This window comes from Triturus cristatus, chromosome 2_1, assembly GCF_964204655.1.
Source record: "Triturus cristatus chromosome 2_1, aTriCri1.1, whole genome shotgun sequence".
NCBI lineage: Eukaryota > Metazoa > Chordata > Amphibia > Caudata > Salamandridae > Triturus > Triturus cristatus.
In genome coordinates this window covers 120,065,254-120,085,981 of record NC_140581.1, presented here as the reverse complement: position 1 = coordinate 120,085,981, position 20,728 = coordinate 120,065,254, and the positions used below count along the sequence as shown (strand labels likewise).

Here is a 20,728-nt window from a genome sequence, read left to right as displayed (position 1 = left end):
ATGACCCGCACTTCTTTGCCACACTATGGGGTAAAATACTTTCAGTGGGGTTGACGTTCGTCCTCTGGGGTGTAGATTTTAACACATTAGTAACACCATCGCTAGAATGGGACATTGGGTTGACCTTACTGAACACCTAGCAAGGACATATTATGATCACTCCCCAGTAAAAATGGTGTTGTCCATCCCGGGATGTGAGGCGCCCAGTACTAAATGGCAACCATACTCAGCGGCCATATTTAAAGCTGAAATTAAACAAGAAATACAGGACTTCTTTGAGCGTAACATAGATACTGTGCCCAAAATTACCACGGTATGGGAGGCATTAATAGTCACCGTAAGAGGGTCATGCATTGCCAAAGGGGGGGAATATTAACAGATATTCTCACTCAGCTTAGCAAGCGTGACACTGAGACAAAAGCCCTAGAACAGGAAATGTGCAAGCCTACTGTTGAGAGAATCACAAAGGTCATGCTACTTGGCAAATTAACTGAGTACAAAGACACAGCGGAACGAGAATGCAAATTCAGAAGTAAATATCACAAAGCACGTAGCTATGGAGAAGGAGACAGGCCAGGGAAAGCCATAGCAGACTATATCCGGCAACCTAGGTTCTCCAATTACGTAACCTAAATTCACGACTCTCAGGGAACAATTCACAGAAATACTACTGACCTCTTACACACTTTCACAACATACTATGCCACCCAATAATTTTTTTTTTTTAACTGAGTTTTATATAGTGCGAACTTGACCCAGTATGGGTATCAGAGCGCCTTACATAGCACCAGTTGCGTTACATGAGGACACATTCATTTTTGTTAGGCACGGGGAAATTAAGTGATTTGCCCAGAATCACAGGATGTTCAGCTGTCATTGCCGAGACTCGAACCCGGTTCCCCAGATTCGAGGTCGACCGCCCTAGCCTTTAGGCCAACTCCACTCCCCATAGGGGGCAACCCCTAAATCTCCCGCCATATTTAAGAGACACTGCTCTAGCCTGGCCGGGAGACTCCCAGAGAGAGTTCCTAGCTGCGGACCTGGAGGAGGATGAAATCACGGCCACCTTTATGCAAATAAAGTCTGGTCGAGCTCTGGGGTCCGACGGGCTGCCAGTGGAGTTTTATAAAACATACATAACACAGTTAGTACCCATATTTAAAAAGTATTTGACGAACCAAGTGTAGACGGTATACTCTCATCAACCATGAGAGAGGCCATGATCACCTCTTTTCTTAAGCCTGGTAAATCAGTCGAACACTGCGAATCTTACCGCCCACTCTCGTTGATTAATTGTGACACCAAAATTCTTGCTAAGGCCCTCTCAAACAGGTTAAATTTGTCAATGAACAGACCAGTATTGCCCGATCAGTGCGGGTTCGTACCTGGATGTGCGACATTGCATAATCTCCGGACATTATTTACTGTCTTACAAGACATTGACACAGACATAGCCGCAGCGGCAGTGTATCTTGATGCCACCAAGGCGTTCGACTCTGTAGAATGGGATTATCTCATTGGGACCCTGCGATATATGGGGATGCCCCCAGGTTTCCTCAAATGGATAGAACTCTTATATCGTCAACCTACTGCCACAGTCCTCCTAAATGGTACCTCTCCGTTTGCAATCACAAGGAGAACACAGCAAGGTTGCCCGTTATCTCTGATGCTATTTGCCCTAGCCATAAAACCGCTTGCTGCAAAGCTGAGCCAACACCATAAGGAACGGGCACTTGCATACCCTACCAGACCTTCTCATATCACTCTACGCGGATGATATAACTCCCAACCTTAAAGGCCCGCAGGACAACCTCAATCCACTTCTACGTGAAATTACCAAATTTGGGGAATACTCAGGCATACGTATTAATTGGAGTAAGTCATCCATATTCCCCCTTACCGACATGGTTATACCCTATATACTTGATTACCCCCTAGACGCTAGCGGTGGAATGGGATGCCTTCAAGGTGGTGGCGCGGGGGCTCTGTATTGCGCAGAAGATAGGGGTGCGGAGGGACCTCCTTAAGGACATAGACACTGCGGATCAGCGCCTACACACCCTAGAGCGTACTCGCCCGGGACATCCGGAGGTGCAGGGGGACCTATTGGAGGCCCACGAGGCAGTGGCTGTGGGGGTCGAGAGGCTGCGGTGCTACGATCATAGGCGCTACCTGACTAGAGCGCATGCGGAGCGAGATAAATCTGGAGTGTTGCTGGCTTGGCTTGCGAATCCCTTGAAGCAGTCGAGCCCCATATTGGCGCTGGCGGACCCGGCGGGGGATTTGTGTTATACCCAGCAGAGTATAAACTCTATATTTGCTGGTTACTACGAGACACTGTACGCCAGTAGAGTAACACTAGACGACAACCGGTTGGCGAGCTTCCTCATTGGTGGGGACCTGCCGGCACTCGATAGGGGGCTGGCGGATCTGCTGGGTCAAGATGTTATGATCGGGGAGGTCCGCGGTGCCATCAAGCACATGGCACGGAAGAAGGCCCCTGGAGTGGATGGACTCCCTATCGAATTTTACGCAACTTATGTTGATGTCTTGGCGCCTAGGTTCGTTTCCCTCTATAATCAGTCAAGGGCGGCGGGCAGGCTCCCTACTGCAATGCGGGAAGCGCTGATTGTGCCCTTGCTGAAGCCCGGGAAGTCCCCCTCTGATGTAACTGCATACCGCCCACTGGCGATGCTCACCACCGATTATAAAATCTTAAGTCGCATACTGGCCACTCGGCTCCTACCTTACATGACTCGGCTGGTTCATGGAGACCAGGCGGGGTTCATCCCTCTGCGTAATACGGCCGGTAATGTCAGGCGGCTCCTCCGGGTCCTGGAGGCTGAGTCGCAGCATTCGCAAACTGCCGCTAATTTCTCGGTGGACATAGAAAAGGCCTTCGACAGCTTGGAATGGCCGTATTTGTTTCGGGTCCTGCGTGCCTTTGGTCTGGGAGATCGTTTTGTGTCTTGGATGGAGCTGTTGTATAGGGACTCCACGGCCCGCACTAGAACGGGGGGGCTGGTGTCCTCCCCCTGTGCAGTGGGCAGGGGGACACATCAGGGGTGCCCATTATCACCCCTGCTGTTCGCACTAGCCATAGAGCCGCTGGCGGCTCAGGCCCGAAAGGGGAGCTGGTTTGGGGGTCTCCGGGTGGATGGTGATGCTCACTATATCGCACTCTACGCGGATGACCTCCTCCTGTTTCTGAGCAATACGCGGGGAGATCTGGAGGGAGCCAAGAGGTTGCTTGGGTGTCTCGAGGACTTAGCAGGCCTGAGGGTGAATTGGGCCAAGTCGTGTCTCTTCCCTGCCTCCAAGAGGGCGGGAGGTCCCGGCTTTACAGAGGAGGTCCGATGGGAGTATTCCTGCATAACATACTTGGGGACGCGCATTTACCATGACCGCACGGACCTGGTGGAGGGTAATATTGGCAGGGCGGTGCGAGGCCTACGAGGTAATATGGACTTCTGGCAGACGTTGCCACTCTCCCTGTTGGGCCGGGTGGCTCTTCTCAAGATAGTGGCACTCCCCAGGCTGTTGTATTACTTCCGGACACTGCCGGTGTGGGTCCCGGCGTCGACGTTTAAAAGACTCCAGCAGATGATCACGGGGTTTCTATGGAATTCTGGCCGCCGTCGGGTAGCTTTGCACAAACTGATGAGGCCACGGGGGGACGGTAGTTTGGCGGTCCCTGATCTAGAGACTTATTACTTGGCTGCGCAATTGCAGTGGTTGACCCAGGCGGTGGCCCGAGAGTTCAGGGGAATTAGCGAGGGTACGGGAGGGCGGGTATCTGCCTCTCTCCTGTCAAAAATAGTTCTCCAGCAGCCGTTCCGCGGAGGGGAGTTGCCTGCTGAGGTACAGACCTTTCGGCAGTGTTGGACTAGGAGTCGGCAGAGGGCGCGGATCGCCCGTCCATTTGCGCCAGAGATACCCATATTGATGTGCCAGCAGCTACCACATGGGAGCAACTGGTCAGCGCTATCGGGATGGAGCGAGGCGGGATTGACGGCGGTGGGGGACCTGTATGAGGATGGCGTACTCTTGCCATATGAATCTATTCGCGAGCGTTATGACCTACCGGGCGGGGACTACCTGCTTCACTCGTCCCTGGTCTCGGCTATTCAGCGTCAGTGGTGGAGTGGGTTGTCGGAGCCGCAAACATCGATGGTTTGTCAGTATGTAGTTTTGGCGACGGGCACTATCAAAGCGGTCACAAGCTTATACCGGCGGATGACGAGTGAAAGGCTGGCCCCACTTGACAGGTTAAAACAGTGTTGGGAGGAGGATATTGAAAGGGATATACCTGATAGAGCGTGGGCTGAATTGCTCGAGCGCCCTTGGAAATGTTCTCGGAATGCTCGCTTCCAGCAGATTCAATTCTTTATTCTACACTGGGCTTATCTTACCCCAGCCAAGATTCAGAGTTACTTTCATACTCTCACGGCGCCCTGCCCTTGCTGTCGGGCGGAGGGAGCTGACCTCTGCCACATGTTATGGGGTTGCCCTCAGATCAGGGGATACTGGAGGGGGGTGTGGACGTTATTATGTGCAATCACGGACAGGGAAATTGAACTTGGTATGGGCCCGTGCTTGTTGCACTGGTTCCCCCACACCTCCAAGTATAAAATAACCAGCACATTTATTGACCTAGGGCTGGTATTAGCTAAGCGGGAAATTACTGCTAACTGGAAATTGCACCGCGGGCCACGCTTACAGAAGTGGAGAGCAGAATTTTCTCGGTGGGCGGATTGCGAAGCGGCCCTTCGCATGCAGTCGGCTACCCGTGCTCATAGTGATAGGGCGTTGGAGTCGGCCCGAGCTTGGGGAGTGCTGGCGGAACTGTTGAAAGCAGCTGACGCTGATGGAGAGGGAGCCTCTGACACGGAGGGGGGGCGGGTCCCGTCCTTCCCTACATCTGCCTAGAGAAGCGCTGAGGGGTCGGACAATAGCAAACTTGGGCGGCTGGTGGTCCTGTGTTGGGCAAGTCGGAGGCGTAGAGTTACAGACTTGAGTGCGTTGCCATGTATTCTGTCATTAAGTCATGCCGGAGGGGGGTGGGGGTTGAGGGTGGTGGGTGGGGGGAGGGATGTAGCATGGGGTAGCTGTTTTTACGTTAGCTTAGTTGTTCCAATTGCACGGCGGAATCTCCTGAGTGGAGACTCTGCGACCTACGGGTATACGAGCTACCTACATATGGGCACTGGATGGTGGACTTCCAAGGGTTACCCCACAAGGTCTGCTGGGGAGGCACTGAATTGTTCCGTCTATTGTGGAGTCATAATAAGGATGTTGGTGCAAAGGGAATTGTATATTGGTATGTTCCGGGCAAGTGTTGGGTGTTGATTGCACTGTATTTGAGTGATTTTCATGCAAATAAACATATTTTCCCAAAAAACAAAAATACTTGATTTCCCCCTAGAATGGTGCAGTGAGGAGGTTAAATACCTAGGGATCAAGATCACTAGGGACAAAAGGGAACTGATGTGTACCAACTACCGTAGGACCCTAGAAACCCTCATAGATTCCATCATTTGCTGGATAGCACCGCCGATGTCCATGGTGGGCGGATTTCGTTAGTAAAAATGGTAATATTGCCAAAATGCTCTACCTATTAACAAATATCCCATATAATCCAGGGTAACCATATTTCAGGGCTCTGAGAACGCAAATTATTTGGCTTGTATGGGGGGGCAGACAAGCAAGACTCAAATGGGAAATATTGACTATCCCTTTTTCACAGGAGGGGGGTTTGACGTACCGGATCTTCAACTCTGTTACTGTTGCGCACAAGCACACTATGTAACGCACTGTTTCCATCCACCCCCCTTTATGCCACACCTAGCAGTCGAAATGGGATACACAGATCCTACTCCCATGACAGGCCTCATTTTCATTCACCTCAAAAAGCGGGATGCCGATCCCACTACAGTCGCATGCACCAACAACGCTTGGAGGAAAATAGCCACCAGGCTGGGCAGACAGATGCTATATTCTCCCTGCTTGCCTCTGGTGCACCACCCGGACTTACAGGTTACCTATGAAAGACAATGTAGACAATTGCAAGAAAAACTCAACATGGGGAGATCTATATGTAGATGGGCGATTCCCGACAAGGAAACAGTTCTTCCGTGACATCACACCCACAGCTATGGAATTATTAATGTTTGTCAGAATTCCCGCAAGAACCACAAGTTCTTCCACCACTACATGAGATATTGCTAACCGAACCACCCCAGCATGTGACTTTGCTTATCTACTACAACACACAAAAAGCTACTAAACCATAAAAATTATTATCACGCTCAGAATGGGAAGCTGACCTTGGCACAACAGTTTTAGACAAGCAGTTGGAATTTTGCTGTAAGCAAATAGAGGCTATCACAGACAATAGCAGGCTGAGACTAATCCACTAAAAGTTTTAACACCGTTTATACTACACCCCCGCCAAACTGCAGAAATTTCAGCAACGGGATAAATGCGCGAGATGTGGGAGAGACGGGGCTGGATTTTTACACCTGGCATGGTGCCCAGTGATATATGAATACTAGCAACATATATTGAAAGCTATGTCACATATGGTGGGAAACATCACTGCAGAAATCTCCGGTTACCGCCATACTAGGTTACACAGATGGAGTTGATACTGCACATAAGAAATATTTGGCTCTGGAATTTCTGATAGCAAAACGCAAAGTTGCATGTAAATGGGGTAGGGGTCGGGCCCCTAAATTCAAAGACTGACTGCAAGATCTGATAATGTGGCAGAAGCAATCATTCACGTATGCAGAATTATTCCCACCTAACTCCAGGCCAAGAGATATATGGGATCTCCTGAAAGCTTTCCCTTCCGTCCACATCAGACGATACAGGGGCCACAGCAAACGGACAGGATGGTGCGGGGTCTTGAGGACACAAGGTCGAATGGGGGAACCTTGACACAATGACAAGCTAAAGACATTAGTGGGTGCCCGTTCTGGTGCATACACTGGCAAATAAGGATATTAGTGTAGTAGGAATTTAACCAGCATGCGTATATATCACATGCCGCCATATAGGTTTGAAATGTCCAAGAATCAATACGACTGCAACTAGGATGAAATACTAACTGCCAATATATGATGTAATATGATGCTGTGAACGTACGCCGAATGTACTGTACAATGCTGTGAACGACTGGGGGTATTGTTTTCTTTTATGTTGGAAAATGTTGAATAAAATACATTTAATTAAAAAGATATATAATAAAGATATTTCTCCTCGTTACACCTCACCTGGGGAGGTGTAGCATTTTGCCAGACTGAATGAATAAATGTTGGGATTTGTAAAGCACTCGACTACTACGAGAGTGTCCCAGCACTAAGGCAAAAGCCTACCAGGGGATCCCAACCCCTTTAAACCCTTGAATAGATATGTTCTCAGTTGTTTGCGCTACAACTTTTTATCTGGAATACATCCTAGGGGCAAGGGGAATTCATTTAGGGGTCTAATATAATGTTGGGCGGATTGCCACCGCCCGTATGGCGCTGGCGATCCGCCCAACATTATACACTGCCTGCCACCCATTTCCCCCCACCATATTACTATGGCAGGGGGGACCCCGGCGGGCGGAAAGATCGTCCGCTGGTTTTCCGCTGGTCGATCAGTCGACCTGGCAGTAAAGGGGCTGGATATGGTGGCGGTATCTGGAAGACACCGCCATCCATATTAGCATACAGGCGGATTAGTGCCTCTCCATTGCCGCCATGGAAAGGCATGCGGTGCATGGCTGTGGGGGGCGGTTGCAGGCCCCCAGGGGTTGGGGGTGCACATGGGGGTACCTATGGTACCCCCCTAGAATTTCCATGCACAACATGGCAGGCACCGCGCGGTGCCTACCACGTTGTGCATGCAAATGCACAAGGTGCATCCATGGCATTTTGGCGGGTGGTGCTGTGAGCACCGCCCACCACAATGTTGCGGATGGGGCATGCCACTGCCACCATGGTGGTGGCATCCTAATTGCCGGTGCGGGACCGCCACACCACTGGCGGCCTGTCCCAGCACTGCTAGGGTCCGCCCGCCATCCTAATAGGCTCCATAAAGTTTGGCTTCCAGTACAGAGCAGGCAGATCTGCCCCATTCCTATCGTTTGGTACAAGGGATGGACAGTAGACGGCTGACTCCGATCAAAAGGGTCTTTTTGAGCAGTGTGGGGTCATCCCAGCACATAAATATGTAGGCCTCATTTTTATAGAATTCTGAGTGTGCCACTGTAAGTGCTTTAAAAATAACTCTTTCCTTAACAGGGAGCAAGTGAAGTTGGCTGCGATACCGGGAGATTGTGGAATGTTTCAGGAGGTTGAACAAAAGGCGGACTGCTATGTTTTGTACCTTTTGTAGTCTCTGCAAGAGGTAATCTGGGATACCAACGTACAGTATGTTGACATAGTCATGTCGAGAAAGGATCAGTGCCCGAACCACTGTTTTCTTGGCTTCTCATGACAGAAATTTAGGAAACTTCCTCAGCATCCTCAGAATCCAGCATGCATGTCTGACCACCGCCGAGATCTGGGGTTTAAGGGATAGATTTGGGTCAATGAAAACACCTAGGTTTCTTGCTACTTCGATAGTAAATCTGGGTATGCACTAAAATCCATGGGTGTTGTATTGGAACACCCACGCACCACCCATGGAACGCCTCTTTGGGGCAGAGCAATGAAACACGATTTGCACTGCACTACATTACTCCAGATTTATCAAGCCACTCAGGGCTTGATAAATCACACTTAGTAGTTGCATCGCGCATGCACCCCATTGCGTGGTGCAAGTGCAATGCAACTACTTTAGAAATATGCCCCCTGGAGGTTAAGCATGAAGAAAGTATCATTACAGTTTTAGTGTAATAAATGTGACTCCATCAATTCCACCTCACCAGTCCCACCAGTACACCATCTAAGACCCTCTCTTTTCTTCTTTGTAAATACATTCTCACCCCAAAATCATTGTATCACCAAAAAAGTTGCTTGTAAGTTTTTATTAATGAATACTCCCTTTTTAGCTAGTGGATTTCATCTCTGAAGGCTATTCTTTTCATAGTTCAGCACTGGGGGCCTGATTTATAATTAGACTATATAGTGGAAATTCTTTAATTTGTGGACGGAATGCTACATCTAGAAGAGAGTCCACTGGCTAAATGATGTCCTTATCCATATAGTGGAGCAAGGATAACCCACTGATTTGTAGGTATGTATACATATGGTATTTCTATAGTGCAAACCTATCCAAAAGGGTCAGAAATCAAAATTTCCTACAGGAATTGGATGATTCTTCGGCACCACTGCTTCTAAATCAGACCATGAGGAAGAGCATGTACTGTTATTTATTAAGTTCCATTAAGTCTGATGCGCTTACCGGACGGTGGTGAAGGGGATACACTTTGGCACATGAAAAGGAGGTCCAAGATTCTTGTGTTCACCCATGGGGTCATACTGAGGAATTCCCCTAAAATACATACAAAACCCTGGTTAGATGCTAAAATATCTTGGCATGGAAATCATCACCAGGCATTTTGTTATCGTAACAGACAAAGGTGTCCTCAATTAATTTCTTTCTTTAAACTGTGCATATGGGTTTTACTTTTCATTTTAGTCATGGTTAGAACACTAGCCTTAAAAAGTGCATACATATCTAGATAATCCAAGTTGTTGAAAGGACAGTTACATAGATCAGCCATATTGTATTAAAAAAGTGTGCCTAACCTGCACGCACAGTCCCTCATTCACATCATGGGACAGTCACAAATTGCAATGAGCATTTCGGCCATTGCAGTGGTCAACCAGGATGAACACCACAAAAGCCCCTGTATTCAAAAGGAGGATGTGGTAGTTGTTGGGCACACAGCGCAAAACTCAAGCGGAATGGATATGTTTTTACAGCTCAGCCCAGCAACCCTTAAATAGCTACACATCAGGCTTGTGCCTGAAGCTGGGTTATAGGTTCCCATCACCCATGTGATTTAAGGACGCACGCCTTTTGACATAACTTAGATGCTGGGTGACGCACTGTCAGAGAGGTCACCTGTGAAGCGGTTGCGGGTGGAAGTCAGGAGTCCTCTCAAACCCATGCCACTGTAACAGATAAAATTAACTCCACTTCCACTAGTCTTCCATCTACTCCAGGCATCCATATATTGAAAAAGAGGCCCAGTCGCCCAGTTTAGGAGCCTAACAGTGTACTGGGGACTTTTGCATTCTCCAGAAAACCACAGCCAGTGAGCAATTATAACACATTTCCCTTGCCAATTCAAATCCACAGTGCAGTAATACACATACTGTACCAATGAAATGGCAAAAGCCCATGCACAGGCAATATGTTGTATGTCATCAATTATAGTTACAACAACTGACGGATGTAATTTGGGTCGATAATATGTGAATGAAGCTTACAATTGGCAAGTGCTGAGGAGAGCTGACCTTTTACCCGTCTGATTGTATATAAGCGCTGCGAGACTGCTAAAGCTGTCTCCAGCAAGTGCTACAATGTGAAAATAAAATAATCAGAGTGCCCTGGTACAGTAAGACTTATGAGCAATATTACCAGATTGCAAAGGATATGACAACTTTTCAGACTCCCTTTTCCTGAAAGGGAAGACAACTGATGTACATTTACATCAAATTTTACATTAAAATAAAAACTGGAATAACTAAACAATATTGCCTTATTGTACTTTGAAACTAGAAAGTATAGTAAATTTGTATTTGAATATATGTTAACAATAGGCAACAGTTGTATTCCCCTATGTTAAATCTCAGTGAGGGAAAAATTTGTTTAGGAAAAGTTGGACGATCGTCTTTAACAGACGAACTCACCTTAGTTTGCTGTTGTATGTCTGGAATGACAATAGTAGGCTTAATCCCTAAACTACTGCGGCCAATAGTTCTATAAGCCTCCGCAATATTTTTAGGCAACTCTCGGGGCTTATCGAGTTCGTCAACGAGGGCTAAACCCTTAGCCACTTGAAAGTGTACCGCATCTCCCTTGAGGTTACCAAGGATGAGAGTGGCAACTACGTCGAACACACCGACAAGCCGCATTCCCAACTCAACCGCCACCTCCGGACCGTGTTGATCTTGAACACGCTTGATGACGGAGGGAAGCACGACCATAGATGGGGTGCCGAAGCACTTCGAGTAGACCGCTGCAAAAACTCTTTCTGCAAACCAATGGTGAGGATTCTGTGTTTCTCCACAGGAGTAGAGTGCGGAAATACTGCCTCCAGCTGGTCAAATTTCTCAGCACGTCAATAAGGTAAATCGTCCTTATTTTGGGGGCATTTGCCCATTACCGAATTAACCATGACGGAACTAATGACAATCCCGGCCGGGCCAGCTGGTTGTCCCGCAACAACAGGTGCCCCCACCTGCACGTTGCGTGAAACATATTGCACTAAAGCCCTATATACTGTAATCAGGGCTGTATTGAGGACACGTAACTCATCCACCATAGCCGTTAAATAACGAGGATGAGGTGTATATCTGGCCAGTACCGGCCAAGTGGCCCCTGGAAGTGACAAAGGGCCCATTTGAACCGGTGTAACTGTATGGGGAAGGGCGCCATTAAACCAAATGCGATGCTGCCAGACTGAAATAGGAATCTCCTGCGTTCTATATGGCGTATAATTTGCTGGGATCCGCGTGGGAGTATAGGAGTGAAACCTATTATCATCCGCATTCACTGCCGGCATAGTCACCCAAGAGTAAAACAACCCATAGGGATATGATGCATCGGCACTCACCACAAAAATAACAGCCATCCCATCGTCCGGCACCCCAAACTGCATCAAATGACGCCGCAGAGGTATTCGGCAATGCGCTGCAATATCAACCGCCAAAAGGACACAGAGAAGAACAACAATGTATATTTATAGTAGCACAAGGGTTCAAAAACATAAAAACCTTTTTAATTGACAAGCTTGATTGAACCTATTGCACCAATAGGTAGGTTAAAACCGTCACTCCCGCTATCCGGAAACAAGAGTGAGGGCGTCGTGGACTAATATAAGCACTACTAAGGCATCTCAAATCAGAAGACCAAACGTTAGGTGCGCCATGTTGCAGGGATTCTGCTCATGCACAGAACTATGCGCAGGAAACCAGGACCTCAGTGAATTGCGGTGTACCAAAAACTCACCTCAGTACCCAGAGCCCCTATCCGACCAGCATCAGTGTCTCATTCGCTCTTCATACCATATAGAAGCTACCAATGATTAGACAACCCAGAACATGCGACTTTAGAGAACTCTCAGGAATGGTGGGAATCAGAAATACCTGTTCGTTATTATTATCATATCAGTCCACAACAAGAGTATTCAGAGACACAGTAAAGTTTAAAATGTTTATTTTATAAACTGCGTGTCCTAAGATGCAGTACTTTGGCTAACATAAGCAGACAAATGATTAAAATTAAAACCATCAGCATTGTTACAATACCATAGAAAATGAAGGGAGAAATCATATTACAAATGATAGTGGAATACAACCACCCTTCCTTCGCTAGTAAACTAGTATTATTAGACTAATAGAAGGTCTCCAGGTTTGAATGGGGAACCCCATACCGTAAAGATCAGCTTAGGTGAATCACATCACAGGATCAGCTTTGCTCTGCGCCTGGAAAAGTTCTTCTCCAGAATGTGTGTCTAATGCATGCAAACTGCAATATTAAAGGTTCTCGACTTTCAGATATTTGCAGCTGTGTGCGTGTTATGGCTAGAGCGTGGGCCAATCAACCTGAACTCAAAAGCATACATTGTTTGTTGGCTCAGACTGTTTCTGAACACAATGTTCAGACCAAGGTCGCAGTGCACGTCTAGGGATGTGAGCAACAGACAGTTCTCATGTGAAGAAAAGGCAAGCAAGCAGTTTTCAAATAATAACATCTATCTGCGGTGTCGTGTGCTAAAGCAGTAAAAGTGGCAAGATGGCGTTTCTAACATCTAAGACGCTTATGCTAACATAGCAATGTGTGCATCTAAAACGCTGCCTCCACTACACCCTCCCTTGATCGGACCACGAACAATTAGGGATACAATTAAGGAACGCAGAGTTCAAGTTCGACAGAGTGGAACCAAGTGCATGTATTGGAAATCCATAAAGAGGGGAGTGAAAGTTCGAAAAAAAACGCAAAGGCTCAGCGAGCCCAAATGTCGAATCAAAAAAAAAAAATGTGTGGGTCGTACAAGCAAAGTTGGACGACATCCAAGTTAATCCATCAACGTGTAAGCACAGTAAGTAGCGACAGCCTCCAAGAGGAAGTCATTAGAATGTTCTGTAAAAGTTTCCGCCATCCAGTCTAACAAGGTAAACGAACATACATGTTCCTCGACAACTGGGGCCTCTAGCACAATCAGAGGACAACTGGCGTGTTCTTCAAGATAACTTCTTGCCAAGAAGTCATACGCTGCCGTACCGATGTCCCAATTCCCTAGGACTCCATGTGCCGCTCCACAGGCCATAATCCTGATACCAGAACAGTCCAACTCATGAGCCACTAAGGGACTCCTCAGTCGATCATAATCCGGGGCAGGAGACACCGAGTTCGACAAGCACAAATCCAGAGCCCATTAGAAAGAACAATCTAGTCAATGAAAAACAGGTTGCACGCAAGTAAAGTAGGAAAACCGGAAGGACAATCCATAGGCTATGCTCAGGGTGGCCAATAGTAATGTTCCATAATATTCAAGCATCCGGTTACGAAGATGGAACAGCCGGCACAGGCTCTCGTGTGACTCAAATTGTGCAGCCATTGCGCAGTAAGCAGACCAACAACAGCACACCAGCCGTGAGGGCGAGAATCAACGGGAGCCCGCCAAAGATGCTGGAAAAAATAGAATGAAAAAATGCCGGAATCACACCAAAAATAGTTTGGAAGGAGGTCACGAGGCCGGAGCCCACAATTTAGAAAAAATGCGCCAAGCCAGTTGTTGACGAGGCATTAAATATAGTTTGAATCAGGGCACCGAAATGAAGTGGACGATCAGTATTTAAAAGCGCATGCACCTCGGTGCGGGTGTTTGCTACGTGAAGGACAAATATTTCACGGGAAGAAGTCAGAGCGACTTCTTTTTGAGACAATAGAGCCCTTATTCTGCTCATCTTGTTGACCTCTGCTTTCAAGGTTGGAATGGAAGGCCAGATGGATACATCCAGCCGCCCATGCGCTGGTGGGAAAAGGACATTTTTACAGCAGACTACCCTCTGTGATACAGTCACAATGTAGGGAATCCCCACTAGCATCCCACAGCAAGCCTCGTTATTTAAAAGCAAATAACTACCATTAGCTAACAACATGAAAGATGGTGTAATAGCTAGCACTGGAATCCCTATCAGGACGCATGCTAAATTTGGTGCTTGAAAGTTGCACGCGCCATGCAATTGGATGTGCCTACAGACTTCTGAGTGATCAGGTGTGAAAGTGCATTCCTCACCTTTCAAATAAACTTCTTTACCTTCTCTCATGCACCTGTATGTAAATGGGAGTGACCAAACTTCATGCAGGAAAGCCGTACCCAACGGTTCATATCGGCCTAGGGCATAATGTTTCATGCACGAACTGAACTTAAACAAAGGAAATGGTAATGTGATTAACCCATGGATAAGCCACACAGCGGAGTTCAATTCGGCCACAGAGAAAGGCAAAGGTTCTAACTTCTCAATATGCAGTAATGAGTATGTTGCATCTTTCATGGATGTGAATTGTTGTGTCGCAGTCAAATTAAAAGGAAGGAATAAAGACGATGTATTCATGTAGTCCCAGGGGACTTTCCGAGCCTTCAATGTTTGCAAAGTCCATGCAAACTGCATTATAGAACGCAATTGATTTTGACAATGATATAAAACAGACATATCATCCTGCACAATATCAAGAACACATGAAACAATATTATCTAATGTGTAAATTCTGGAAGAAAGGGTGCTAATGTTATTATCGATAACAGCTAGTACTTTTCTAAATTGGCTTGATCAATGGCTCTCAATCTTGAAGCAGCTTCAATTTGCGATCATTTCCAAACTTCGTTATAAACAGCATACACCCATCTTTTGGACCTGCCACCAATAGGTCCCTTTACAAAATCGTTCAAATCGATTTTGTCATGTAATTTTGATAAATGATGCTTAACAGATACTAATGTGGAATGTTGCAGCCAGGATTGGCATAACTTCCCTACAGAGTAGGTAGTAACTGAATGTGAAGATTCAAAGCGGGGGTCTACGCGAACCTGCGTATACCCAGGTTGCACACCCAGAAAACGATGTTGACAGGAATCTGAGCTTGACTGCCAAGTTAACCATCCTTCCGGATTTAATTTGGAAATATTGAAGGATGTATTAGTAATGTATGACTGCAACGCATCAAGGGACAGATCTGTATGATTATCCCAATTAGGATAAGCACCCAGATCAGGAATAGAGGGGGAATTCAGCTTTTTAGAAGTAGCCAATCCAAAGCAGGTGGTTTGAAAAATAGTAGAATTAAAAAATAACATATGGTTTGGGATGAGGCAGGCATGATGCAGAGCTTCTGTCCCTCGTACCTGCCATGTCTTAGAACCCCAAACAGATTTAAGATCAATAGTAGCTTTCCACAAATCTTAACCCCGACAGCCAATTCATCCATAAAGGATTTGGAATACAACAATTTAGTGTGTGTCAGCCTAAACTTCGAGGCAGACTCTGCTGCCACTTTAAAATAAAAGGCGGCAGGTTTTGAAACACTGAAATCAGTAAAATATGCAAATTTGTTCACCAATGTGTTGGAGCTGCCTTGTATTGGCGTCGGACAATGTTCCCATTGCGGATACTTTACAAAATTTCGAAATGTATTGGCTTTATGTAGGAAATGATTGCCATAATATTGATAGCAAAACAGTTCCCCATAATTAGCAGTATCTAAATACAAATCTTCAGCATCAAAGGCAGCATAATATTTTAAATCAGAAAACAATGCCTCTATGGCCTGAACGTCCCAATCATCACAGCGGATGTTTTGTTTCACAACATCACCCATAGAAACACGAAGAACATTGGGAACATTTATAACCTCTGTGGGTCCATGAATTTGAAATTTAACAGCATCCCACACAATCCCATCTAACACAGGCCAGACAGTAATATTCACAAAAGTCTGGTCCCTCTTCATGATGTGTGATGAGGAGTGGGGGGCCAAAGTTCCATCAATTAATCTAATGGTAGATCTTTCGTTGAGATAGTGTCCATTTACAAGATGAAAAAATACCACCACGAATCCAACAGAAATAAACAAAAAAATACATATGAGCACCAGCCAAATGTAAGTCCAAGGGGGAATTAAAAAATGTCTTTTAAACCAAACAGCAAAAATAGAAATTTTCGATGGAGCAGTGGAAGTCATAGAGTTAGTGTCAAATGAGAAACGTGACTGGTTAACTGCGGTTGATTGTAAAACAGGCAATGATACATCTGTGGGATAAGCATACTCAGTATCTTCAGGTGGACCACCAGCCGGTGGTGGCAACAAAGGATTAGTAACTGTATGCATCTTGATGGCAATATCAGGCATGGTGGAAGAAGCCGGAGCCAAAACAGAATTTCTCAGCATCGCAGGGCAAGAGACCGCTGGAGTCATACTAAGAAGAATCGGCCACTCGCTGTAGTTTGACATTGTCATTGGAGATGTACCTGTTATCCTTGCAACCAGGAAGTGGAGGTAAAATGACTGTTCTTGTACCCTGCACGCCAAGCACTGGAACCGGTGCACGATAAGAGGGGCCGAACTCCTTGTTCTCCACCCTCTCACGGACCAGGTCACCAACTCGAGGTAGCCAGCCGACTACCGGAATCTGAAGCGCAGCATCAGATGTGGAGGGCAAGTGTTCCTTTGCAAGACTGTCTCTGGTCTCTTGTAGATTCTGTAATACAGCACAGTGATCATCTACGTCAAAGGGGGCGGCTGACGCCGCCATGTCTAGACCATCAAGGTCCGGGACAAACATTTTTATGCCAAAGAGCATCTCGTATGGGGTCCGCCCACCCAGAGACCTTCTAGGGAGATTATTAAGTGCACGTTGTATGTTATACAGATGGGCTAACCAATTCCTGCCAGTGCCTAAAACCCTAGCTGTCAGGGATTGCTTTAAGTCATGGTTCATTCGTTTGAGGAAATATGAATTTTTATGGTCAATTGTGTCCCCTATCTGGACCCCAACGGCTCCATGTACATGCTACGAGTACATGTATGTTCCCTCCACTTCAAGCTATGAAGACGCAAATACAATTGTGTCCAACGTTAATATGTACTCTTTCATATCTGCCATGAATGGGCCAGATATTCCGTTCCTAAGTATGCCTTGCCACCGTCTTTATACGGTATACTTTTCACGTTTTCCAGCTCTGGCAAGGTAGGCCCTGAATTCTGCCATCGAGCCTTTTCCTGCTTCTGCCTCTGAATGCTCCAGCCTGGACCTGCATCTGTATCCATGAACTTTGTCTTACTTCCTGCGCGGCTAACGGTGCCTAAGCCCGGCCTGTTGCCTGCCAAAACTAAATTCGGCCTTCAAGTTATCTGTTCCGCTCCTCAAGAAATGCATTTCTGTCTAAGTAGCTTAGGTAAACATCCCTCTAGCTGCAGAGCAAAGGGCCCGGCCTTACTATCTCTGTACAAGTAATTCATGACTCTCGTTACCATGGTACGCCCATGCCCCCTCGTATCTCATGTAGACACTTAGACGCTTGTACACGCACTAGCAGTCAGTATAGAATAGGATCTGTCCGAGAAGACCTTTCCTTCCAGATAAAATAGTTCCTTAAACACAAGATATTAGATATGATTTAGGACTAGGTTGTCCTGACACCCCAGACTTCTGTCTCCACATATAGGGCTAAATGTCAAGTTCCCTTCACCCTTTAGTTACACGTCAATCACACGTCATGCGGCTGCGCGCGCATCTCTGCCATGTATTTTCGCTGACTTTGCAGGATTCTCTTATGGATCCACCCATTTGTGTCATCATCATAATGACGTTTTTAGTATACGCCTCTATGCACGCCTACTGTAATACCTCTCTATTACGTATGTGTATTCTTATCAGTTGTTACGCCTCCTGCATCTGTCTTAATGTAATGCATTTCTTATATATACTATTACTTGTCAATAATCTATTGCTGATCCCTTCCTGAACCTTCGTGGTGACGGAACTCGATTGCCTGGTTCGAACCACCATTCCTTTGTAAGGAATAAATACCCTATTATACCCTCGAATACCACGGATTCTGCCTCTTATTTTTACTGAGTTATTCATATTGTATTTTACCGCATAAATTAAGTCTAGGTAATTAAAATTTACCACATAATTGGCGCCCGAATAGGGACACCTCTCACACCCCACGCGCCGGATGTGCGTTGCAGACCCGGTCTCCTGCCACAGCCGGACGGACAATTACGCGTACCCGCAGGATTTCCTGTATCTCCCTCAGGCCAACGGGGGCGACTGAGGCTGCGATCAACACCCAGACGAGGCGGTGAGGAGTGCGGAGAATCCCGACCAGAGCCTAGCTGAGAGCAAGATCCGAGGTATACAGAGGCCCACCAGATTCCGAAGTTTCCGAAGTACCTAAGTCACGAGTCGAGTCCAGTCCAGTTTGGTCTAGTCCAGTCCAGACTTCCGAGGCCTTCCGTTCCGTGCTTCCCGGTGAGTACCGTTGCTGGGGACGCATCTAGACGTGCACATTAGTTTGTGCCGGTCAAGACGGGTCTGGGTACACAGACCTGGTCTGCACTGTTTTAGCAGTGTATCTGTACTGTTTAGCAGTACATACAGTATATTTAGTATTATGCAATTAACTAGTTTTATTCTAATTATTATTGTTCGTTCTAAAATGTTTCGATATGTTTTAAATGTCGTGGTATGAGTGATTGTTCGATCTTCATTATTGTGTTTATTGTAATTATCGTGTTCAAAAGCCGAATAAGAATTAAGTAACAAGGTTCAAGATGCCGTTATTTTCAAAATTAAGACAGATAAAAACTAGAAAAGGGATACTCGAGGAAGCTGTTCCTATCCCACCTAGGGACACTCCAGGGTACTTTATGTACCATGAACATGGCCTTGATGCCGTATTATATCTTGATCTATGGGTGGACTACACCAAGGATTTGGCAGAGAGTCAGAGATGGCCCGCTGCTGGAACATGGGATGCAGATTGCATCATGAGAATAGAAGAAGCGTTATGGAAAAAGAAAGCCAGACAGTCACAGAAAGATGCCATTGAATTATGGCGTAAAGAATCGCATAGGCGCACAGAGAAAGCGCTCAGAAAGGAAGAGAAAAGTAGGGAAGATTCAGAAAAGGCCCGGGAAAACATATTAATTGACGAAGGCACCCGAATAAAAACAGAACAAGTAGACAGACAACGAAACACTCTTATGAATGGTATGTATCCTCTTCTGGCCGAGGGTTTGCCTAAGGCCACTTTGGAGGTACCAGAAGATCTGCCACCTCCGTTACTCCCGATTAAAGTACATCCCAAGACCGCAAAAGACATTTTCCTTTCTTCCTATTTAGACGATGCAGCCCCCGAATATGCTAATGGTGTGCAGCCGCGCACACCACCCGTTAACGACACTCAACTCCAAAATCAGCTGCCCTCAACTCCGCAACAACAAACTCCTCCTCACATTCCAACAGTTTCATCTGTTTCTACCACTTTTCCTACATCTACCGTCTCTACCTTACATTCAACAAATCCTTTTGCGCCAAGCACCTCAGAAGGTGCAACAGGAGGTGCGACAGCGATTTTTTCCACGCCACCGCAAGGAAATAAATTGTCCTTTAGAGATTTAGCATATCAACATACACCTCAAACAGTAAGATCCGGTATGTTTAAGGAACATCTTGTGGATTGTAGATATGATCCAGTGCCCGGTAAAAATGACAGAATGCTGCTGTCATCACTACGTATACGACGAGCGTCCACATATTTAATGACACTACCAGGAATGGTTGCTCATCTGGACAATATATATCACTTTGTCCAATCAGGGCAAGGCCCTGAAAGTATTGACAAGGCCATGGAATACCAGAAAGTAGATATACAGAAACTACTGTTAAGCTTCCTCATAAACTGCTTGATCAGAAACAGAGATAGGCCTGAGGTAGATCAGGATGAAATGCAAGTGCTTACCAGATGGGGTCAGAATATATCAGAAGGGAAACATGATAAACAGAAGTGTATAGTAGCTATGTGCCGAAAGATCAGAAAAGAAATAGAACGAATACATGAAAACAGATTAGAGGCAGACAAAACTGAATCAGAGGGAGAGGAGGAGGAAGAATCAGAAATGCCCACGGGACAATTAGAAACGATAGCTTATGTAGGTAGGGGAAGATCCTGTAACAATACCAGACACTTCAATGATCCAATACGTCCGATACGTCCAGAATGTAGCAGACATTTTCAAGCCCCTATGTTAAATGCCAGGTCCCCTGAACACCTATTCCAGGCTGCTGATAAATTACTCCGAGACCGAAGGGGGTATCATATGCTCGATTCTATGGATGAACAAGAATTAGCCAGGTCAGCAGTACAATGGGCTGACAGTTCTGAAAAATATAGTGATGATGCGCTAGTACACACGTTTCTGAACCTTACCCCAGACGAACAGCGTTTAGCTAGTATATACATGATACAACACCTCCTTATATTGTATAGAA

The 20,728-nt window shown here is 46.3% G+C and overlaps 1 protein-coding gene across 5 annotated transcripts in view; it reads right to left on the bottom strand.

The window, feature by feature from the left end:
• LOC146863859 (uncharacterized) overlaps positions 1-20,728 on the bottom strand; it is a 617,506-nt gene that overhangs the window by 238,475 nt on the left and 358,303 nt on the right. For 4 of the 5 annotated variants that reach the window (XM_085628521.1, XM_085628559.1, XM_085628530.1 and 1 more), the window contains one exon: positions 9,397-9,486. The exons of the other annotated variant lie outside the window; for it this stretch is intronic. In XM_085628521.1, coding sequence (XP_085484647.1) covers positions 9,397-9,486 — 90 coding nt within the window. The remainder of the gene's footprint in view (positions 1-9,396; positions 9,487-20,728) is intronic. 5 annotated transcript variants of the gene reach the window in all.